Below are 25,123 nucleotides of genomic sequence, written 5' to 3' on the forward strand. Positions count from 1 at the left end.
TATTTCTTTCTCCCTCATGTACTCATCTAGCTTCCCCTTAAATGCATCTATGGTATTCACCTCAACTACTTCATAGTGAGTTCCACACTCTAACCTCACCCTGAATAAAGAGGTTTCTCCTGAATTCCTTATTATTTTTATTAGTGACTATCTTACAAGGTGCCATAGGGCCAACTGATGTTGTTGAGTATATTCGCATTTGCGATTGATGGATTTTTGGGGCTAAAAATTGGCTTGCGCCATTATTCAGGTGAGGGGTTCAAAGTTTATGCCCTGCCCATGCTGGTTCTGGTGGAGGTGGGTAGCACACAAATTTGGTGCTGCCACCTCATTTGCCTAATTGTAGCCGAGGGCCGAGCGTCTGCCATGATGCTGGCTGCCTCTGCACTCAGCAGGGAGCTGAGCAGAGTTCACTGATAGCACATGGTACAGCCAGCCTTCCGTTCTTAAAGGCAGTCTGTCCCTCTTAAAGGGAAGCTGCACTGAATGTCAAATGCCTGCTGCTGGATACTATTACTGCAATTCAAAACAAGGAAAATGGAAAACCAGGGCAGAGTGGGGGCTCCAGGCTTACGGATGTGGCACTGGAGGCCTTAGTGGTGGAGGTGAACAGGAGGAGAGAGGCCATGGTCCTGCAGAGGCCAGGGGGCCCTCAAGGACCAACCTCAGAAGGGAGTGGGAGCAGATGGTCATGGAGGTCATCTCCCAGTGTCTGGACCTCAGGACCTGGTAGCAGAGCCACAGGAACTCTAATGATGGGTGTTCAAGGTCAGTGAATATATCTTCACATGACATCTCCTGCTCATTGTATCACCAACCTCTCATACTGCTCAATGCACCATACCCCCCATCACTCACCCAGCACCAGTCCCTGGTACTCAGGAATCAGATACTCCACCTCAGCCTCACGCACTTACCAATGCTGCCTGCCTCAAAACCATCTCTCGCTGCCTCCACATACCTCCAGCTATTCAGCTATGGCAGGCACATCGCACAAACACAGCCACTGACATTTGTCCTTGCTGTTTTCAGGACAAGGTGGCACACAATAGAAGGGAGCAGAGCAGAACTGGTGGGGAAACAAGGGTTCTTGCATCTCCTAAGCCCTGCGGATGAGATAGTTCTCAGCCTCAGAGCAGAGCCTGTGGCATCCAGTGTCACTGAGAACATAGAGGATGACAGTATATTCTTGGCTGATGCCCCTTCTCAACTCCCAGCCTACCCTCATCCTACTAACTTTGCATAATGAGCAAGCTGCTGTGGTGTGACCACAGACTTCCTGCTTCCCACCCCAATCTCCCTCTTCCCTCACACCAACCTTTCCCTTCTGAGTTGCTGCTTTCAGACACCCAAGAACTGCTGGCTGCCCAGCTACAGTAGCTGAACAAGGAAGAGAGAGAACAACAACCCAGCACTGATGAAGAGGCCCCATCACTTAGCTGATACAGCCATCAGCTCAGATAATGGCAATGCACATGCCTTAAAGGCAAATATAAAGTTGAGTTCAGCACATGGGGAGTCACTGGACATGAGTGGGCTGCAGCCAGGCCTGGGTCATGGATGATTTGTGTGCCAGCTCACTGGAGCGCAAGGTGGCAGATGGGTTCTGCTGCAGAGGACTCAGATGAGAACCTCGATGGGGTGGGATACAGGAGAGCGCTGATGGGCATCTACACCGAGATGCAGGGCACATTGGCTGGCCTGCCAGACAGCCTCCTGTCACTGTCAAGGAGCATGGAGGAGTCTGGCTCCAAGTTGGCAGAGGGCATGACAGCTTGCCCTCTCCGCAGCCTCTGCTCCGTCTTCCTGCAACTGCAGCCCCCATACCTGTAGCAGCCTCTGCCCGCCCGGTGAGGGTGCCGCAACACCCCACAGCACCTCCAAAAACACTTCAGAGTTATTTTAGACACTTTGCAATGGCAGAAGCTCTTCAAAATCAGCTTAACTGCGAGCTGGGTGACGAACCCTTTAAGTAACGCTTATGCAGGGCTCATATAGTAGCTGAACACCTGAGCTTTTGCGACTGATGTGCGAAATTCTTGGATGGACCTGTGTGTTAGGGTCTGAAGTTCTGTTAATGGATGATAAATAGCTGGTAGTTCAAGATAATAGGGTGAACAGGTGTTGGGTGTTAATTAGTTAATTGTATTCATATGTATATATATATATATAAAGAGAGCCAACCAGCACTGGCAGGTGTTGTTTGGAGAGCCGACGTAAGCTCTGTGGCAAGCATTAAACAATCTCCACCAAAGCATCCTAGTCTCAGTGTCTTCTTCCCAAATGGGCTTGGAAGTTTCTCTAACACTGAGTGGACCAAATTTGGGAAATGGCATCACATCAGGCGGGTGTGATACCATAATAGGATGAATTCGATTGTTTCTGGTGCTTACAGGAGATGTCCCTCTCAAGATGGGGTGCCATGTGGGCCGCACCAGAAGAAGATGGCGGAGTGGAGCACACCCCCAGGAGGGCGATCAGCTTCCAGCGGCACTACGGATCTGAATTTCCCGCCTTTGGACTCTTAAGGAAATCAAGGGATATAGGGATTGGGTATGAAAGTGGATTTGAAATCAAAGATCTGCCATGATTTTATTGAATGGCAAAGCAGGCTTGAGCAGCTGTATTCATACTCCTATTTCTTACGTCCTTATTCCACGAGAGGTGTAACTGGATGGTACATTATTGCAATCAGCATTTATTGAATACAAACTTACATGACTCAGTTTCATGTCTACAGTTGATCTGTGTTGCATAACCCAAGCCTGCCACTTAAAAAACTAGACAATTTCTAATTTAGTGAGCACCACCTGAAATAAATAAGGAAGCAATCCACAAATTATGTCTCTGTTCATCAAGTACAGCCTTATTCGTGACTTTTGAAGAGACACCACCTTGCAACATTGATTCAACAGAAAGATTTCACAACTGTGTCTTAATGTGGAAATATCATTAAATAAAGGCTCATCCTCTGTAAAACCAGTAATTTATATTTATTATTAAGACACCTCAGCAAAGGATTTTTTAAATCACAAAATGTCTCTGTTGGTTAGCTTATATACATACACACTGCAACATTCTGAATGTTAGCTTCTTTATGAAATGCAGCAGGCAATACAGTCAACAGGAAACAGTCATACAACAAAAGTGCCAACAATGAATATCTCCAGCAGGAAAAGGCCCCAATCTCTCCACCCCCCGCCACCCACCCCCCCGACCTTCAATATCATCACCATTGCCTGAATTCCTCCACCATCAACATGGGGGTTACCATTCACCAGAAGCTTATCTGGACCACCCATGTCAACACCGTGACTACAGGAGCAGGGCAGAGGCTGTCTACTCTGTGACACGTGGCTTGTTCCGTGAACTTTCAAAGCCTCTCCGCAATCTACAGATCCCTAGTGAAGCAGGGTGATGAGATGCTGACTTGGGCTTGGGCTCATTTACAGAGGAAGACCGGGACTGGCAAAATCCTCGAGCATTTCCCACTCTGCCAGCGTGACTTTGGCAGAAAGTGTGGATGAATCACCGTTTTTATGCATAGAGTAACGTCAGATCTGTGGAGTGGGAGCAGCTGTGAGGGACTTCCCGACACGGCTCTCTCTCTCTCTCCAGTCTCTTTCATTGCTCGTGAAATTTTTACCAATTCAGCATAGCTGAAAATACAAATGGGGGAGATGTAAAACGGATTGCCAATTCTCAATAACCCATTTCATACTATCGTGCAAATTACCCCCAGGTAGATTTTTGTCAGTCCTTATCTTATGTCCAGTTTAAAAAATGCTGGGGTGAAGGTAGGAAGTGATGACCTAATTTATGTTAATGCCATCCTATACTGGCAGCATTATAGTGCCCTTTGGCATCAGTGCTAACAAATGCCATCATAAAAACTAAAGGTAGGTGTGCTTTACTGTCCTGCAATTGGCAAAGTCCAGCTGACAACATAGGGTCCCAGAAGGGCCAAGATCAAGACATCATGTCCACAGGCCTGTGAGCCCCATGGGCTGCCCGTTACAGTTTGCAGGAAAGAAACTGGACACTTTTCAAATCTCGCATTCTTCTGGTGAGCCCTCCTCCTGGTGTTCACCTCATGGTCACACGTACAATCTGTTGCCTGACCTGCTTGTGTTGAATTCTTGAAGCTAGATTTGAGTCGAAAAACACTAAATGTGTTTTTTAAAAGATATATTTTTAGTTTCATCTTACTGTGAAAAGTGACATTTATGCAACTTAAGATCCACCCACCCCCCCCTCACCCCCCTGCCTCAGTACTGTTAGGAACATAGGCACAGGAGGAGGCAACTCAGCCCCTCAAGCTTGTTACACCATTCAATAAGATCATGGTTTATCGTATCATAACTCCATTTTGACTCCATTCTCAGGATGTGAGTCACTGCCAAGGTCAGCATTTATTGCCCATCCCTGGTTGTGCAAACACCTCCATACAGCTGAGTGACTTGCTCAGCCACTTCATAGGGCAGCTAAATGAAGCACAATGTTGTGGCACTGGAGCCACATGTTGACCGGACTGGGTAAGGACAACAGATTTTCTCTCCTAGAGGATATTAGTGAACCAGGTGGGTTGTTATGCCAACATGACAGCTTCATGGTTGCTCTTGCTGATACCTGCTTTTTATTTCCAGGCTTTAAAAAAAAACTGAATTAAAGTTTGCACCCTGCCATGGTGGGTTTTGAACTCATTCTAGATTATTAGGCAAGGCCTACTATCATCAGTAGACTTGTAATATAACCACTACACCACCATTTCAGTAACATGACATGCTTTAGATGAGTAGAACAGTATTATGAGGAGATAATGAATGTGGCTGCAATGAGACTTGGGGTGTATCATGACACGTCATTACCTCAGAATTCACGGTCATCATTTACAGACCAAGACATCCCCATCTGACATGTTACAGGAGACCCATCATCATTCCCCCTGCTTCACAACCAGAGTGTCTATTGACATCACTGTGTCAATGATTTGGAGCAGGGAGCAACTGAGTGTGTTTAATCAGTGCACTACAGCCAACAGTCTACAGAGTCCATCTAAAAGTATCTGTACGAACCACAGCAAACAGAACTCATGACCGAAACTGCAGCAACATCTCCCGATAAAGGTAGGGTGAGCTCTCCAGCAAAATGCAGTGAGTGGAGGATAGTTACATGCTAATTATATGTGTAAAATCAATGCCAGTCACTTACAGCAGTGCGGTCTCCATCCACGATTGACATTACTCAATCATTTCCATTGTAGTCAGGATTGGTGGTGTCACGATACACAGCCTTTCAGAACAGAGCCTCTCACAGAATCCCAGCATCGGCTGCATGCTGACTTACAGATAGCACCTACACTGGTGACAGCCTTACCTGTAGCTGCAAAGGTAATTTTCAGAGCATTAAGCCTTTATGGCAAAGGATCCTTCCAAGCTACTGAGAGCTTGCATTTATAAAGCGCCTTTCATGTCCTCACAATGGCCCAAAGCACTTGATAGCTAATTAATTACTTTTGAAGTTTAGTCACTGTTGTAATGTAGGAAGCATAGCAGCCAATTTGCATACAGCAGGGTTTCATGAACAGAAAAGAGATAATGACCAGATTATCTGATTTAGTGATGTTAGATTAGGGTTAAATCTTGGCCAGGACACTCGGGAGAACTCCCTTGGTCTTCTTTGAAATCATGCCATGGGAACCATTATGTCCACCTGAGAGGGTGGGGGGGGGGGGGGGGTGGTGGGGTGGGTGGTGGTCAGGGCATTGGATTAATGTCTTATCCAAAAGACAGCACCTCCAACAATGCAGCACTCTCTCAGCGCTGCCTTGATTTTGTGCTCAAGATCCTGGAGTGAGATTTGAACCCATCACCTTTCTAACTCATGTGTTAGTACTGAACAGATTCATTGGTACATAAAAACAGTGTCATGGTTTTGGAGCTATTTGAAATGTTTAAAGATGAATCCCATCTATTTTGGCTGGGACCGCTGGCTGCGAGTTTTAAGGGCCCGCTTGAAGAGTGAATCTGGCGGGACTCGGGCAAGCAGTGGACAGGAGATTTAAAAAACAAATCACTTACTGAGGGCTCCATTTATTTAAATTAGGGAGACGGATAACCATCGGTTCTCATTGTTACTGAAATGTGAAAGAAAGCCAGCCACTTAATGCTCGGGGTTTCTGATTTGGTGTCTGAAATGTACACAAATTTTCAAATCTGCACAGTTCCATTACCAAACATGTAGTCGCTGATTGAACTGATGCTGTGTTTACTTAACAACTGTTGGCCTTTGTGGACACAGCTCCATCTGAGCAGCAGAATAATACATCATAAAGTATTCCCTTCCATTACAACAGTGAGTGCACTTCATTGGGACATCCTGAGGTTGTGAAAGGTGCAATTAAATGCACATTCTTTATTATATGCTACAAAAGGTTTTATAAAATAAGTGGGGGGTTAGCTATGATTTGCCAAGGAAATAACTCTAAAGGTTCAAATACTGCTTAAACTTTATTCTGGTGGTTTCACAGATTAGAATCTCTCAAATGTATAGCATAGCTTTCAGTTGTTTTCATAGAATGATGAATATTAGTATTGTATTTAGTTATATATTGTTGGTTTTCATTTGCCTAATTTAATATAGAACTACTGTGTCTGCAGGCTAGTAACCCACTGATGTTGACCCTGCCTGCTTACTTCACACACATGCAGATAAAACTTGCATTAATATTTTAATGAAGTGAAATTAAATTGAACGCCCAATTAATTCAATGTCCTCTAAAGAAAGAATCTTATTCCAGCTAAGTATCAAGCACTCAGATCTTAAAACTGTAAATATAAAAGTGGTCCTGACTGTGAGACTCTCATTAGACCAGAAGGTGGCACTGTAGCACTATGTACTGAGTCTGCCCAATCATAGAATCTTACAGCACAGAAAGAGGCCATTGTGACTGTGCCGGATCTTTGAGTTAGTCCCACTCCCCTGCTCTTTCGCGATAGCCCTGCAATAGTCTCCCCTTCAAGTATTTATCCAATTCCCTTTTGAAAGTCATTATTGAATCTGTTTCCTCCACCCATTCAAGGCAGTTCATAACAGCTCACTGTTTAAAAAAATTCTCATCTTGCCTTGGCTCTTTTGTCAATTACCTTAAATCTATGCACTGTAAAAACTGATAACATTATATGTATTATAATGGTAGGGGAACTTTCCATATAAACACCTGCAAACTTCTTTGCAGTTCATTTACAATTTCAAGGATAAGTAAAAAAAAATGTGAAAATTCCAATATTTTACTTTAATTTCACTGCAAAAAGGATTATTTGATTTTCAGAGTCAGTTGGTTTGGACTGGATTTTTTTCTATTTGAAATTGAGTCCTGTCATAGCTTCTTTTGACCTGTCTGGGCAACATGTTTGAGTCAAGCAAATGACTTGATGTGCATTGCATTTAATATCGAGATTGTCTTGAGACAGTCTGCTAGAGTCAGAAGATAAGGAGTAACCTAATTGCCTTCAAAATTCATCCTCTGCTCACTTATTTCATTGGCCCAGGTTTTGCTGTGGCAGGACAGTTAGTTAGTTAGTCTTGCCCTTTCACGTTTAGGTTTATACATTTTTTTGTGGCAGTTGCTGTAAGTGTGAGCTGATAATGTCACGGCGAGGGAAACTGGGCATCTTGGAACTGAGTGAACAGGGCAAGCAACTGTGCAGCTCCTTATCCAATCAGATTGAAGGATTGCAAAATTAACAGCGAAAGGACTTAGAAGAAAGTGTAAATTAGAGTGGGTGAATTCAATGTCAAATCAGGTATTGAAAGAGAAAATAAACTGAGGGAAAGATAGATTGGATTAAGAGAGAAAGAGACAGAAAGCAAAAATAAAAATTTTTGCATTGTTTTTTAAATCTGAGATCTGAAAATCTCCAAAAAGTAATTTAAACCTGAAGGAATGAAATTCCAACTTGTAATAGATAATTTTCAGTACCAGAGAGGTTGATTGGCAGTAAAATGGTACTTGCGCATGTAATGACAAGACTTAACTTTATGTGGTGCGTTTAGTTTCTATCTACTGCACAAATACAGCAACTTCAAGCCATTCAATGCATTTCAATGGTGAGGAAGATAATGAAATGCCACTTTCGTGAGGCTAGTGGCGGATCAGTGCATTTTGGATATTCACATTTAACTGCACAACCACTCCTCGCCTGAAGTTGCAGTACCATTTATACATAAGTAACATCTAGGGCCATTAGCCTCACCATTATTTTGACTGCACAAACTGGCCCATTATTTAATTCTGCCTCGGTTCAGTTCAAAGCTCCAATGAGGTTCTTGTGATCAAAGAGCCATCAACTGTGATATAAACAGACTGAGGAACATTTGGAATCAATGCTGATCACTGAAGTCTCCCCCAAACACCCTGCAGCTCAACAACAGTTTGCATTTATATAGTGCCTTTAATGTAGTAAAACATCCCAAGGCACTTTACTATGTTAAGCATGTTATGTAAGTGCAAGTCTTTGTTATCAAGCCAGAAATTTTAGGAAGTGCTGGGAAGTTATTCATAATGACTAACAGGTTTCTACCCTGTGCTCAAAATCATCTGTCCAGAGAGAAAATGTATTTCTCAAAATCCGCAGAAGACATCCAAGAATGTGATTGGAACAGTAAGTGATGGTTCTGGGGAAGAGTTGAACATTTATTGAACATCTTGGCCACTCACCTTAATCAATGAACAGAAAAAGAAGCTTCTCACACCCATCCAAATAGGTGTCAAAAGACGAATCATATACTCCTTGCTCCGTTTCCCATCACAGCTGCAAAAGATGTGAGTCTCCTCTGGCTGAAGCTTCCGGAGAAGTCCCACCAATCTCTTGATTCATCCCAAGTTGACTTTGGCGAGATTTCTAAACCCCGATTTCTTCTGCAATTTTGATGACTCATTCCAATATAAGTTCTTGAATCAGCGTAAATGATAACAACAGAAAACAAAAACGTACATGGCTTTCAGTGCAAATCACTTAGGTTTAAATTCCCTAACCCTTTGCGCTGGTTTGGCTGATTCTGCCCAGATTGCCCTGGGTTCTGGGTACAAAGCTAATGGAAACATCCCGCCATGGTATTTTTCAAATTTGGGACCAGCCCCCTGCACTACACTGGTCATCTCCAGGCCTTTACCGTTCTAGATTCCCAGTTTTATTTATAATGATTACAAATTTGCACAGAAATCAACTACAAGCAATTTCTTGATGAAACTTGAAATAAAGATAGCCCAATTATTGGTCTTTGGTCACAATAATCATCACACACATCTACAGGGTCCATGTGGGAGTTGCCACCCACATTGACAAGCATTGTGAGAACAAAGCGAGGGCCAAATACTTGCTCGTTTGCAAAGAATGGAATCTATTCTGTTAAAATTGAGAGAAACACGTGAGCAGGTGAGGCTTTTGCGGGACATGCAATATCTTTTCGGATGAGGTATATATTTAGTGTAATGTGCCTAAGAGGTTGGACAAGGATTTACTTTCTCACCAAAGGTCATGGGGGACAAAAAAAGGGTAAAAATCTGCTTTGAGCCTTGCAAATCACGTAAACAGTATTTAAATTTCATTTCAGCCTTCAAAGAAATCCTGTGCTGTTCAGAGTTTAGTTGATACAACAACCTGCTTTTAGATTCAATAGGAATGTGGTGTGTGGCTGTTCTGACTCCAGTCACTGAGTACTAACTCTGGAGTATAATCATTTCTACTGCAGACAGGAAGTTGAATGAGGAGCATAGGAATTGATAGACCTAAAGAGACCAAGGTCCAACCAGTTCCCTTTTACCATCCTGGTAGTTGCTTGAAGCAACCATAATGGAATTATTGACTAATCATAGCAATCAATCCATTTCAAGGGGTCTACAACAGACCCAGACATGACACAAGGAAAACTCCAAGTGGTGGAGAGCTTTGGGAACCATAGGTTCAAAGTCATCTTTTTTTCCTCAGAAGCAAGCTACACGTCCTGTCTAACATTTCTCATATACTGTTTCTCAAAATGTTCTTTTCTGAATGAAATTTAGCCCACTTGCATTTGAATGAACCAATGTTTTCCTTTAGTACACAGAGTGCAGGAACACACCAGTAAATGAGGAAGTTGTGACAGGGCAGCCACATGTTTGATTTTTGGGTTAAAGTGCTTGAGTAAAAACACAGACGTGTTTGGCTCAAACCTCGTCAAAAGTATGAGCACACAGAGAGAGAGAAAGAGAGAGAGATGTGTTTCTGTGTAAGAGTGGAAGCACATAGCCGTGGTCTTGGTTACAATAACATCAATGTGAGGCCATACATTCCAGAGGTTTTGGGAAGGGCAGTCACAGTACTGTGGGAGAAGGCAACAGTGACTTTGGAACAGGAAGTGCTAGTGGCATTACTTAAGGTTAATTAAGATATCTACTCAATGAGGGTTTCTTTGTCTTTCCTTATTCGTTCTTGGGATATGGGTGCCACTAACAAAGCCAGCATTTATTGCTCAACCCTAGTTGTCCTTGAGAAGGTGGTGGTGAGCTTCCTTCTTGAATTGCTGTAGTCTATGTGGTGTAGCTACACCCACAGGGCTGTTGGGGAGGGAGTTCCAGAATTTTGACCCAGTGACAATGAAGAAATGGTTGATATATGTCCAAGTCAGGATGGTCTGTGACTTGGAGGTGGTGGTGTTCCCATGCATCTGCGACCCCTGTCCTTCTAAGTGGCGGAGGTCACACGTTTGGGAGGTGCTGTTGAAGAAGGTTGCCTACCCTGATTTTATTTTGACATTTCGGTGTTTTCCAAATATGGACAAATCTTTGATGTTGTTACTGACTGGGAGATACCGATGTTTAGAGGGTTCAGTCAATCCTCTCAATCACCCATGATGCAAAGGAATTTGTTGCAGTCGTGATTGTTTGACAGGTACCAGAATGGATTAAATAAGGATGGAAAGCCTTCATAATAGTGATCAGAGGGCTAGAGAGCGGTGGTGGAATTTTCTGAGTTGAGAAGGGCAGGGGTCGAGGGTGGACTATTGGTTTCTCAAAGTAGTAGAGAACGGAGATGTGGTGGACGGTTGTCATCCATGAAAAAGTGACCATTCATCAGGATCCAGAAATAAGAAGACCATCAAAGATGTTATGGTGGCAGCTCTTACAGGAATAGCTAGGATAATACAGGAGGTAAATTGTCTTCACCTCAGACTATTTTCTCTCAGTATTTAATATGTTTTAGTCTTGTTAATCGCAACTGATCAATTCTAGGAAGGTATTGCTGGCTCAGAAAGCCAGAAAATTGCAACTTATTCAGACAAATACTTTCAAACACCTGATAGTTATATTCAAGAAAGCTTGTTGTTGAAGGATGATGCTGGAGCCAATCTTTATTCAGTCTTGAATTTAATTTACAAAGTAAACAGATTACAAACGTGCAGCTCCTCACTCAAACCTTCACCCAGTTTTAGTAAGTGTTTCCTTTATATATAATCAAGTAAGACCCTGATTAACACCCTCCACCTGCATATAATTAAACACAATTAACAACAGTACCTTGGCATTTATTGTTGGTGGTATGACTTTTATATTTTTCCCACTTTTTTCTGATTTTAACATTGCATGAATGCTTTCCATGAAGAATCGCTGCACCGAGTTCAGTCAGGCAGATGGAATTCCTGTATCTTTTGTAACCGGAACCTGAGGATCAGCCAGCCTGGCTCACTCCAGGCATTATCACTCGTGTCCATAAACCCTCTTTTACATCAAGGGGTTTTCAAAAGTGATAGAACCAACCCATCTAGACTCCTGTGTCTCCTGCTGTAGCGATGCCTCAGTGGATAACACTCTCCTCTTGGAGTCAGAAGGCTGTGGGTTCAAGTCCCACTTCAGGACTTAAGCATATCATTCTAGGCTGTGACTGCAGTGTAGCACTGAGGGAATGCTGCACTGTCAGAGGTGCCATTCTTCAGATGAGACATTAAACTGAGGCCCTGCTTGCCCTCTCAGGTGGATGTAAGAGAACCTATGATCTTCTTTTGAAGAAGAGCAGGGGAGTTACTCCTGGTGTCCTGGCTGATGTATATCCCTCAGTCAACATAGCTAAAACAGATTATCTGGTCATTATCACATTGTTGTTTGTGGGAGCTTGCTGTGTGCAAATTGGCTGCCAAGTTTCCTACATTACAGCAGGGGCTAGACTTTAAAAGTACTTCATTGGCTGTAAAACACTTTGGGATGTCATGAAAGGTGCTATATAAATGCAAGTGTCTCTTTCTTTAATATTGTGAATTTCAAAGAATTGGAAAACACTGTAGGGTCAAAAGGCAATCAACAAAAAACCTTCCTTCATCGGAGATCTGAATTCCTAAATTCACCACTGCTTTCCTCCAAAACAGATCTGAAGACCTCAGTAATCTATTCTTGGACTAAATCAAATAAACATCTATCGAAGTTGGGAACAAAACAAATTTTTGCCACAGGATCAAAGAGACTGATTTTGTGAAGAGGTTTTTTGATGTGATAAGGTGCTCACAAAAATGCAAGCATAATTTAGGATATTTTCTGCCTCACATCATCCAGGCAGCAGTAAAGAAAGATAAAAGATTTAATTAGACATTGGGCACCTTTAAACAGTTCACCTGTGCTTTTGGTAACTTTCTCTTCCGTGCCAATTTTTTAGTTAAAAATTTGAATCTTCTATTTTGACAAATGTTAGGAAATATCTTATATTGTGCTGAAAATGGCAGTGGTTGCTTTGATGTTTGAAGCTTACGATGTTTCATTGAAGTAAATATCTAACCTGTTTTAAAAAGTGAAGAAGTCTCAAATCTGTTAGCTGTATAAATTATGTTAAGTGAACATTTATCAAGGCAATAGATTAATATTGAGGATCAGACAAAGGTTATAAAGAGCTCCCGTGCTTTTTAACTCTATTAGTAACTGTTCCTTAAACCTCTGCTTTTCAGACCTTTCAGGTGTCCTCTGTTCAATAGTTTCCACGAACTTCCTTTGTGAAACTTTGGCTGGAATTTTACACCCCACAAAGAGCGGGTTGGTGGCCCTTGGGCGGTGGAGGGGGGGGGCGGGGGTGGGGGAAAACATAAAATGGAACGGGAGGCTCGGGGGACCCTTCCCGCTCCCCTCTCTGCCGCCATTTTACACGGGGCAGTAGCGGTGAAAACCGGTCCACCCACCCCAGGCTAATCAAGGCCCTTAGGTGGCCAGTTAACGGCCACTTAAGGGCCTCCGCCCGCCGCCGTGGGGACTTTACCCATGGCTGGTCTGACGGCTCAGGCCTAAGAAAAGCTTCCTGACAAAAGCCGGCGGCTTTCTGACGACCTGGGGGGGCAGTGGTGGGGGGTGGGGGGGGTGGTGGTGGTGCCCTCATGATCAGGCACCCTGTGCCCAATGGAGGGCAACCCCCGATGCCCCAACCACCCCCAACACCCAACACGCCCACCCCATCCCCCCATTCAACCACTCTTGCCTCGCCAGGGCCCAACCGATCACCCCCGGCAAGGCCCCAAAAACTTACCTTTTCCCCAGGCTGTCCTTCATCTTCTTCTTGAAACTGGGTTGCAGTCCCAGCTGTGGCCACAGCGCCCCCACCCGCTGCTGGGACTAAGACCTGCCGGCCCGCTGATTGGCCGGCAGCTCCACTGGGCGGGACATCTTGCCTCAATGAGGTGGAAGTCCCGGCTCAGACCAATTAAGGGTCTGGGGACTGTAAAATGCAGTCCGGATCCCAAGGCCAGCTGGAGACAGGATCACTGCTGTCCGACGAAAGTAAAATTCCGGCCATGAAGTTGAATGGTGAAAAAATTCACACAGTCAAAAGTGCAACAGAGAGCAACTGTAAGTTGCTAGTGATACTTGGGGGATCAACAATCTTAATATTGCTGAAATCTGAAGCAAAGGAAGTGATTTTCCAGTGATTATCTTTGGTCTGGAGAGGCCTGGAGGTAACTGGCTGGGTGAAGCTCTGACTTGCATTACTAGAACAGGCTGGATGCCTTTGAAGCATCCTTAAGGGCACAGACTTTAATGGCCCTGCCCCCCAGTATTAAGATGGAGTTTGCTTTGTTCTGTATAGATGTCTAGCTGTGCTACTTCCCCTATACTTCTGCTGGTGGAGATGGAAACCAGGATTTCCAGGGCCTCTGTATTTGACAACTATTCCAGCCTACTGCAGATTGTGTGTAAATGTGTCTCTGCTGGACAGTTAACCAAAGATTTCATTTCTGACCCTCCTCCAGCTCCCTGTGTCCTGGGATTAACCAGTTGAGCTGTCAGTTAAACTTTCTACCACTTAGGTGCCTGCTTGATTGATGCACGTGAATGAAACCATTTCAACATAATGAGTGCAAAAGTTTACTAGAATGGCTTAGCAAAATGGCAATTGTCTCAAACTGATGTGGTACGTGGGAAGTTCCATTTTGGACATACGCTTTGGCTGAGTTTGATTTATATTCCTAACACATGGCCGCCTTGTGAAATTAATTCCTTTTGAGGTAAATGTAATTTATTAGCAACATCTTAATCCGCATAACCCAAGTCACTCTGAGGTCACATAGAAAACCAGAAGAGTGACCATTCTTTTGAAAGTAGAGTACACAAAAATTCCACATGTTCCAAGTGAGGCCTTACCAGAGAGTGATGGTGTATTTTGGGTATGTTGTTTTTAATTAGAATGATTGTGCATTAAATATCCATTCAACAACTATGTTTGCAATCTGTAGTTAATGTTTTTTGTTTTCCACCTCTGCTGGGCTGTGCAGCCTGCAGATCTCAGGACACAGGGATGATGCTCAGCACCTGGGCCACCTCCAGCATAGAGGAAGTGGCTGAAGCCGCGCCCAGTGCAATTCGCTGGCTGCAGTTGTACATCTATAAGGATCGGGAGCTCACCAAATCACTGGTCAGAAGAGCGGAGAAGGCCAGATACCAAGGAATCTTCTTAACCGTGGACACTCCTTACCTGGGGAAACGTTTACCGGACGTGCGCAACAAGTTCAAACTGCCCCCTCACCTCAGGTAATGCAATGGATTTGAAGACAAAAGCTGATGCCCAGGGCTTTTCTTCATGGGTACCAAATGCTGCATTGGTAAAACTGTACTGAAGATAGCTTTACCCTAAATGAGCTAAATCCTTGTATCATTATAAGAAATAAAATGCCATGTACAACGGCAGATTTTGCATCAAAGCAATGTTTAGCTTAAAGAACATAGAACACATAGCATTCAACATTTATTAATACAATGGAGAAAGAGTCTCCCTGTGTGGAATTTGTAGCAAAATTGAAACTGTAGTTCCAAAGATGGCACTTACTATAAGTCGCACCCAGAGAGAAAATCTTACCCTCGCCTTGGCAACTGTCTGAGGCTGGAGCCAACCGTTTGCAACCTTGGTGTCGTATTTGACACTGGAATGATCTTCCGACCACATATCTGTTCCATCACTAACACTGCCTTCTTTTACATCTGTAATATTGCCTAACTCTGCCCTGCCTCAGATCATCTGCTGCTGGAACACATCCATACTGTTGTTACCTCTAGCCTTGACTAATCTAATGCTCTCCTGGCCAGCCCCCCATTTTCCACCTTACATAAACTTGCGCTCATCCAAGACTCTATATCCTAACAGGTCCCCTTTATCCATCACCCCTGTGCTCCCTGATCTACATTGGCTCCTGGTCTGGCAACGCGTCAATTTTAAAATTCTCTTCCTTGTTTTCAAATCCCTCAGGGCCTCGCCCCTCCCTATCTCTGTAACAACCTCCAGCATCACAACCCTCCGAGGTATCGGCACTCCTCCAATTCTGGCCTTGTGTGCATTTCCGATTTTAATTGCTCCATCATTGGTGGCCGTGCCTTCAGCTGCCTGGGCCCTAAGCTCTGGAATTCCCTCCCTCAACATCTCCGCCTCTCTACCTCTCTCTCCCCCTTTAATACGCTCCTTAAAACTTACCTCTTTGATCATCTGTCCTGATATCTCCTAATGTGTCTCGGTGCCAAATTTTGTTTGATAATCGCTCCTGTGAAGCACCTGGGGATGTTTCACTACATTAAAGGCACTGTTGTTGTGCAAATGAATCTGCAACGTGTACACTATTTCTCAAAGATTTTTCTCTGTTTTGAAACATTAATTGAAAAGAAAGAAACACTTGCATTTTCATTGCACCTTTCACGACCTTTGGGCATCCCAAACTGCTTTACAGCCAATGAAGTACTTTTGAAGTGCAGTCACTGTTGCAATGAATGAAACATGGTAGCTAGCTTGTGCACAGTAAGGTCCTATGAGATTATGATCAGATAATCAGTTTTAATGATGTTGATTGTGGGATAAATATTGACCAGGAGATCAGGAGCACTCCCCTGCTCTTCTTCAAAACAGTGCTGCAGGATATTTTACATCTGCCTGAAATGGCCTCAGTTTAACATCTCAACCGAAAGACAGCATATCATTCCCTCATTACTGCAGTGGAATGCCAGCTTAAATTTCAGGCTGAAGTCCCTGGAGCAGGGAATGAACCACAACCTTCTGACTCAGGGCCCAGTGTGCTACTCATATCATCTAGCAACCCTGGAAATCCTTTATATCAGGCACCTTGCATACCAGAACTGTAGGAAATGATTTCTTACTCACTGCTCCAAATTAAAATTAAAACAAGGCACACACCCATTTGAGATGGGTCTTTGTAATGTTGCCAGTCCTACAACAGACGCAAGTCCGGAGGCTTGGGATTTTGTACAATTCCCTGCTTCTGGCCACATTGATACAACCCGAAAAACAGGAGGATTATCTTACCTTGTAACCTTACCAACATCTAGCTAATATCTCGCCAATCAATCTGCATATCTGTCTGTGTACAAGAGGACATGAACTTAGAATTCAAGTCGAGCCAATTAAAAAACACTATAGAATGTTTTCCTGACAATAAGGTTTGCGAGCACATGGGGAGCAGTATCTCAGAAGGCTGAATCAATTGAAGTGTCTAAAAGAAGTAAGGCTGTTAAGGGTTAGGGAGAAATGGTGGGGAATTGGGATCAACAAGATAGAGCATCCATAAGTAAGAAAATGGTAAGGCAGGGTCATTGGGCTAGATATCTGTATTTCTATATGCCCCTCTCTATAGCAATCTATTTGCATGATTATCCATGAATGAAGCCAAGCTTCCTGATGTGAACTGTATGTTTTCAGGATGGCAAACTTTGAGACACTCGATTTGGCATTTTCTAAAAAGGACTATGGAGAGGACAGTGGACTGGCTGTTTACACATCAGATGCTATCGACTCCTCTATAAAATGGGAGGACATTGACTGGCTGAGACAGCTGACTAAGCTGCCCATTGTTCTCAAAGGCATCTTGAGAGGTAAGTAACTTGTCCAAAGGCACTCTTCCCCTAAGGTGTAGCACAGCAAGTTCAGCTTGGCCCCTTGCCTCCTGCCAAAGCAGCCTTAAAAGCAGTGAGATGTGATTTACGAGAAGTGACTGTTGAATTACTTATCATATATTGCAAGTCATGTTTTACCTTTTGCGGAGTTTTACTCACCTCAGTAAGCTAACACTTGTCTGCATGATGGCTGTGCAATTGTAAAATCTGCTCTTGGTTCATCAGCTGCTGAGACGAATGAAACTGTTTCTAGTTATACAATCTACTCTTTATAGGTGATCGTGAGTCACAGCAAACAAAAGACTAGAACCCTTTTTTGTCTTTGACAACAAATGAAAAGACATTAAGTCCTGATCAAGGGGCAGTATGAGAAATAAGTTATACTTTGAAGAACAAAATATTTGGGAACTGAAAAGAAACATGATATTGATGTGAAAAGGATGTGTTGTAGAGAAAGTCTTATAATTCATCTAAGTATGGAATTTTATTATTCTTGAACAAATTCAGCAATCAATCATGTTCATTGACATGGTGAAGTAATTAAATTAAATATGCATTATTACTGTAATATAAATAACTTAAAACGATACATAAACATTCAGTGGAAGGGTTCCTTAATTAAGATAAATGGAAGTATCACAGTACAAGGTAACTTGATTGACATACTGGGTAACGAAACCATACCTATAGTCAAGAAAGCAGGACTTCATTCAGAATGTGGAACAGGGGGCTAATAAAAGCAAGACACCATGAAAGCATGAAGATGCATGTCTCCCTTGCAGGACCTGTCTGTCGTGTTTGGAGAAATTTACACTGTCGCAGTTTATTCAGTCACTTCTGAATGTTTGTACAGATGCTGTTATTTTATTTTTACTGGAAACAATTTTAGCTACTGTTACTAACTGCCAGGTCTTTGTAATTTTAGCCGATGATGCCAAAGAAGCGGTTAAGCATGGAATTGTCGGGATACTTGTATCAAATCATGGAGCAAGGCAACTGGATTGTGTACCAGCAACTGTAAGTTAACTCCTAACCTACTGCCAATATATTAAAGTTGTTCAGACATGTAATAAAATGGCCTCTGGGTTTTGTTGTGGCTATCATTTGATGTTAGGTCCTGTTAGGGTTCTGGGCATTTACACAATGAGGCCGATAATGCCCATGGCAGGTGCAAGGCATTACCAGATGTCAAGGCCTGAGCTCTACAATGCATCTGAGATGTCTGAAGTAGCTCAATACTGGGGGCCAGGGTAAAGGGCACTGGAGGCTGTGCACATGCTATGTACAAGACTCAAGCCCAAATTCCTTGACCTCAAATGCAGCTGGAGCACCATAGCTATGTCCCAGCCATACAAATGTCCCGTTTGGGAAAAGGCACAAAAGGGGTTTCTACATTATATTTCCCTGCCATTCCTCCCCAGTACCCCCAGTCTCCTCAGTGCCCCCAGTCTCTTCTCTCCACCACTCCAACATCCTATCCTTCTCCTTAGAGCAGAGAAGGTTACGAGGAGAGGGAAATGCTGCAGGGTCCCACAAATAGCAGTGAGATAATGGGCAGGTGATCAGTTTGTTTAGCACCTTTCACCACCTCGGGATATCCCAAAGCGCTTTACAGGCAATTAAATATTTTCATCTGTAGTCCCTGTTGAAAACGCAGCAGCAAATTTGTACACAGCAAGCTCCCACAAACAGCAATGGGATAATGGCCAGATAATCTGGTTTTTTTTAGTGATGTAGATTGAGGGATAAATATTGGCCAGGAAACCGGGAAGAACTCCTCTGCTGTTTGTCAAAATAGTGCTGTGGGATCTTTTATGTCCATCTGAGAGGACAGATGGGACCTTGGTTTAATGCTTCATCTGAAAGACTGCACTTCTGACAATGCAGCACTCCCTCAGTACTGCACTGGAGTGTCAGCCTAGATTTATGAGATTTAGATTTAGATTAGATTAGATTAGATTAGAGATACAGCTCTGAAACAGGCCCTTCGGCCCACCGAGTCAGTGCCGACCATCAACCACCCATTTATACTAATCCTACACTAATCCCATATTCCTACCAAACATCCCCACCTGTCCCTATATTTCCCTACCACCTACCTATACTAGTGACAATTTATAATGGCCAATTTACCTACCAACCTGCAAGTCTTTTGGCTTGTGGGAGGAAACCGGAGCACCCGGAGAAAACCCACGCAGACACACACAGGCAGTACCCAGAATCGAACCCGGGTCCCTGGAGCTGTGAGGCTGCAGTGCTAACCACTGTGCCACTGTGCCACCCCTCAAGTCCCTGGATTGGGACCTAAATCCACAACCTCTTGACTCAGAAGCGAGAGAGTCCTATGCACTCAGCCACGACTTACATGGTTTACCATAATAAGCTCAAAATTCACAGTCCAAGAATTAAAAGATACACTCTATTTCTTTCTTGCCTCCATCTTCTCTCAGATTGATGTCCTTGCGGAGATCACTGAAGCTGTAGAAGGGAAGGTTGAAGTCTTCTTGGATGGCGGAGTGCGGAAGGGCACCGATGTGCTGAAAGCTCTCGCTTTGGGCGCCAAAGCTGTGTTTTTGGGAAGACCAATTCTCTGGGGGTTGGCATACCAGGTAAAGAGGGAATTTTTAAAACCTAGGACATCCCTGGCAGGACTGCTGCGTTGCTGGAGGGCTTCCTCCCCACTGCTCTGCCCTGTCACTGAGCCTCCTGTCCTAAATCCTGGAAGATAATGTGGGTGGGGGCCTGTACCGTTTTCAGTACTCCCTGGGTGTCTTGTCCATTAGTGAGCCTGGAAATCTGCAGTGACACTTAGCCACTCCAGGCAGGTGAGACAGGGAGGGCCAGTCTGGTCCAACAGGATGAAGAACAACATTTAGGAGCAGAAATGATTCCTCTTTTAGTTACCGATTAATGGAAGTCGGTTTTCCTGCCTCAGGGCCAATAGTGCTGTCTCCTCCGGTTGGAATTTTAAATTGAGGCCAGAGAAAGAAAGACTTGCATTTATATATTGCCTTTCATGATCTCAGGATGTCCCAATGTGTTTTAAAGCCAATCAAGTACTTTTGAAATGTAGCTACTGTTCTAATCTAGGAAATGCTGCCAATTTGTACACAGCAAACTCCCACCAACAGATAATGATGACCAGATAATCTGTTTTTGTGATGTTGATTGAGGGATAAATATTGACCAGGACACCGGGGAGAACTCCCCTGCTCTTCTTCGACATTGTGCCCATGGATCTTTTACATCCCTGTAAGAGGGAAGACTAGGTTAAACATCTCATCTGAAAGATGGCACCTCCAACAGTGCAGCACTCCCTCAGTTCAGCTCTGGAGTGTCAGCCTAGATTTTTGCACTCAAGCTTCCAAGTGGGACTTGAATCCGCAACCGTCTGACTCAGAGGTCAGAATGCTATCACGGCTGACACAAAGGAGTGGATTTGTGGAGGAACTGGATTTCATTCCAAGTTCTTCCCCCTTCCTATCTTACCAGTAAATTCCTCCAGAAAAGCAGACACATTTTGGGGCCGATACGTCTTACCATAAAGTTATGTCTAAGTTCAGTTTTTAAATCACACTTTTTCTTAAAACAATAGGGGGAGAAAGGAGTTCATGACGTCCTACAGATGCTAAAGGAAGAATTCAGGCTAGCATTGGCTCTTGCAGGTTAGTAGCATGTGAATAATTATCTTGGCATTAAGAATATTTACATAACACTGTGAATCATATCCTGCTAGAGGGTGAAAATGTCTATGATATTATTAATCCAACTATGCTGTAAATCTGTTCTCTGCTTCAGTTTACTTCCTCTCATTCTTTCTCTGTTGTAGTTTGATTTTTCTGTTTCCATTATCACTATTTTTTCCTGTCATTCAATTTCCAAGTAGCTTATCAAGGACTGAGCTGATTCAATGGTTGCTACCCATTTCCAGCTATCAGTTCGACTCTATCCAGAATCTGTCAGAAATGAATCACCTTGTTTTTTTTTGAAATCGTGAAAATCCCCCACTGTGGAGATAAATGGGTTGGGCCCGCTTCAAGGAGTCATGGTGATGCGGAGTGCTGTATTTGTTGGCAAAAGGCACCGTCTTGTTGTCCCTGCAGTTCAGTAACAAGAAAGGGGCACATGTTGCATAAGTGCTCTTAATTAGTAAAGACATCCCTGCTATTCAAGCAATACAGGGTGTATTTCACTGTGCACCACACATGTCGAGAGAAATGGGCACTGTGAGGTGCTCGCTGTCTCGGACCACTGCCAGTGTTGGCAGGTTGTTCTATCCAGATTTGTAAACAAAAAGAGAAGATATATTGGTGTCTGCAAAAGCCGCCTTAAAACAGTGCTTGCGTTGCAGCACACAGTGTGTGATGGTTCTATGGTTGAGTGTTTGCCTGTGCATGAGGGAATGGATAGACATGACAAGAGCAGGCACAGGGTGGTATTGGTCCTAATTTTGAGGGAGACCCATAGCTTCAGTCTTCCTCACACTCTCTATGCTGTCATTGTCACTCAGGTCCAGAATGCCCCTTACAAAAGTAGTCATAAAATCAAAGAATGATACAGTATAGAATGAGGCCATTCGGCCCATGGTGCCTGTGCCAGCTCTTTAAAAGAGCTGTCTAATTAGTCCCACTTTCCTGCTCTTTTTCGTGAACTTAAAATATCTGGATCCTTGTCCACATTGGGTCAGCAGCCTTTTGGTTATGAGCTAAATTGATTTGCAAACAGTGAAGTAGTTTTGATGTATCCAGTTTAAATAGCATGTACAGTGACAAACAAGCGGCCATCATAAAGTCCATCCTTTGTGTCAGAAAATGAGCAGGTATCCTGCAGCTAGATTATGTGGAAGGATTTGTTGTGTGACGCCTGTTTAAGATTTCAGTATGATGATAGTTTCAATTGTATTTTGCAGCTTGTATTTGTACCCTGCTGCAATGCTGCCAAGCTAGTAACCATTCTGAGGGTTCTATAGATGTGTGAATGCTTTGGGTGATGTAACAGTAAAATAGTAACAGGCCATGAGGAAACACTTTGTGTCATATATACTTAGGGCTGTTACTTGGTACAGGACTTTATTATAGATCTTTACCTTGATAGCTTTCTTCAGATCTGTCCTCTTATGCATTTGTATTCCGATTCATTGGTAGCATTCATTCCTGTAAGCTACCTACTGCCAGGTTTGTCACAGCAGACATTTTTAGTTGGAGCATACCTTTCAGTGTCAAAGAGGACGGCCTTTGTTTTCTTCACTTCATCCAACGTGACTTCCAATGCAGCATCTATGAGTGTGGCACACATGGGCGAGGAGCCTCCATTATGCAGGAATGTGACGACTCCGAACCCCAAATATTGGGAATAAATGACCACCCGAGTGCATGCAATACCAGCATTTGGATTGCAGTGTTTCTACCTGATTTGCAAATGCTCAGGCAGTTCTAGACTTGCGTGAACACCTAACGACAGTCAAACTTTTTCTGACCTGACTTTTCTTTTCCTGTTCTTCATTTTGGGCTTATAACACGAGTTCTCTTAACTTTTCATCCATTCCCTAAAGTGTTTCAATTCCAGTAGGTTAGTGGATAAATGCAAATTTACTACTTTGCTCAAGCAAATGAGTCCAATGCATGAAACATAAATGTTAAATAAGACTTTGTACTTTCTGCATTCCCTTAATTTTTCTCTTGAAATAGTGCACTCGATGGTTGAATTAGTCGGTCGTGCACTATCAGAGAATCTCCTGCATTGGCTTCTCTTCCTGCACCATCACTCCTGGAGTCCCCAAGGATCTATCCTTAGCCCCTTTCCTATTTCAACGACATCATCTGACGACATGATGCTAGGATCACATGTATGGTGATGCCATCCAGCATCAGTTGAGTGCGACCTCACTAACACCTCTCTCGACCCCTCCACTGCCTCTGTGCTGTCAGATTGCTAGTCCAACATCCGGAATTTCCTCCAGTTAAACATTGGGCAGATAGAAGCCATTGTCTTCGGACCACCCTCTCCACTCCCCTCCCCTGCCTCAAATGCAGTGACTAATTCTATCCCCTCTCCCTGGTCACTGTCTCAGGCTGAACCAGATCTCCTATTTGAGCCTGAGTTGAGCTTCCGACCCCATATCATCTCTATCACAAAAACTGCCTACTTCCACCAGTGTAACATCACCCGTCTCTGCCCCTGCCTCAGCTCAAATAGTGGGGTTGAATTTGACCAATCCCACTGGCTGTTGGTGGATTGTCCACCACCAGATTGTCCGTGTAGGTGTTGGCAATCCACCTTAACTATACAGATGACCCCCAGCACCGATCCCTCAATTTGGGACAAGGTGTTGGGCTCAAGGCATGGGCCTACCTCTAATATCAATCTGTAAAACTAAGCAGATATCTGGTTTAAATTATAATTTTGATTTCAGACAGAGTGATGGAAGCCCGGTAGTAACATGTGTGCATGTGTGTGTGTATGTGTACCCGTGCGTGATGGGACGACATGAACATTGATTGCAAACATCATCAGTTGGGACCTCTCTGGTGTTAGCTGAGCTGCTGGGAATTGGATTGCCACCTTGATACAGCACTGAAGGCCGTGCCTTGTATTACATCTCCCGAATGTAGTCTTAACATGTTACTGGGTGTGCAAGCTGACATTGTTCACTGGGGCGTGGTACCTACAGTTAAGATGCAGCCACAATCTGTAACAGCCATGTCAACATTACTGTCTGCTTTGGCTTGTCATAGCTCTCAACACATTCACTCCGTTATTTCATTCTAATTCAGCGACGCCTGTTCTGGTAATTATGTCTGCAAGTGTTCACTTGAGTCTCTTGTCAGTGATTAATGTTCCTCTGTATTTCCAGGTCCAATTTGCTCCTCTGCTTTACAGATGCTGACTCAGTTATTTGTGTCAGTCTTCTCAGACATATATGTATTTTTTAAATACAGAACAGAATAGTTGCTGTGTTACTATGGTTACTTCCTCACACCCTGCTGCTGTGTGAGGATAAAAAAAGCCCCTTCAAGAAAAGGAGAAACTATTCATCTATATATGGCTCTACATCATTGGCCATTGGCCTAGCATTCCGATCAGGGTCCAGGGGAATCGAGAAGGATCTCCGGATTGGGGGTGGAAAATGGGCCAAAACCCTGTTCCACTGGAATTCCTCCTCACCTATTTCACAGAGAAACATTTTGCAGGTGGGAGTGGATCATACTCTCCACCTCCACATCACCAGGTTTTACAATATTCCGAATTAGTTTGTATCTTTGTACCTTCGGCTTTCCCGAATACACTATGTGCATTAAAGGGTTAATCACAAACATATTGCATTTCTTCAAGTTAGTAACAAAAGATATCAGGCCTGATTTTCTTCCCTCCCTCGCCATAAACCAGGAGCTCAGCTGAAGCACACAGCATTTGATCCAACTCCACTCAGAACAGAAAGAATGACTTACCTCAGCTCATTCCGAAGTGCTTTACAGCCAGTGATGTACTTTTGAAGTGGAATCACAATTGTAATGCAGGAAATGTGACGGCCAATTTGCGCACAGCAAGCTCCCACAAGCAGCAATGAGATAATGACCAGGTTTCTTTTCAGTGATGTTGGTTGAGGAATAAATCTTGACCTTGGAGCAGGCTTCCTGCTCAGTAAAATCTGGCAGGGTGTAAATGGTGGATGATACGAAAACTTGCTACTCCAGGCCTCGTAGGAAAATTCCAGGCCTCGGTTTT

General features: G+C 43.6%; 1 protein-coding gene across 3 annotated transcripts in view; it reads left to right on the forward strand.

Annotated features, from left to right (window-relative positions):
• The window catches only part of hao1 (hydroxyacid oxidase (glycolate oxidase) 1), a 48,701-nt gene that overhangs the window by 18,627 nt on the left and 4,951 nt on the right, over positions 1–25,123 (forward strand). For 2 of the 3 annotated variants that reach the window (XM_068045728.1, XM_068045729.1), the window contains exons 3-7: positions 14,782–15,037; positions 17,205–17,377; positions 18,324–18,415; positions 19,849–20,007; positions 20,994–21,063. In XM_068045728.1, coding sequence (XP_067901829.1) covers positions 14,782–15,037; positions 17,205–17,377; positions 18,324–18,415; positions 19,849–20,007; positions 20,994–21,063 — 750 coding nt within the window. The remainder of the gene's footprint in view (positions 1–14,781; positions 15,038–17,204; positions 17,378–18,323; positions 18,416–19,848; positions 20,008–20,993; positions 21,064–25,123) is intronic. The other variant, XM_068045730.1, reaches the window with a different exon arrangement.

This window comes from Heterodontus francisci, chromosome 13 (genome assembly GCF_036365525.1).
Source record: "Heterodontus francisci isolate sHetFra1 chromosome 13, sHetFra1.hap1, whole genome shotgun sequence".
In the NCBI taxonomy this organism is placed as follows: Eukaryota; Metazoa; Chordata; class Chondrichthyes; order Heterodontiformes; family Heterodontidae; genus Heterodontus; species Heterodontus francisci.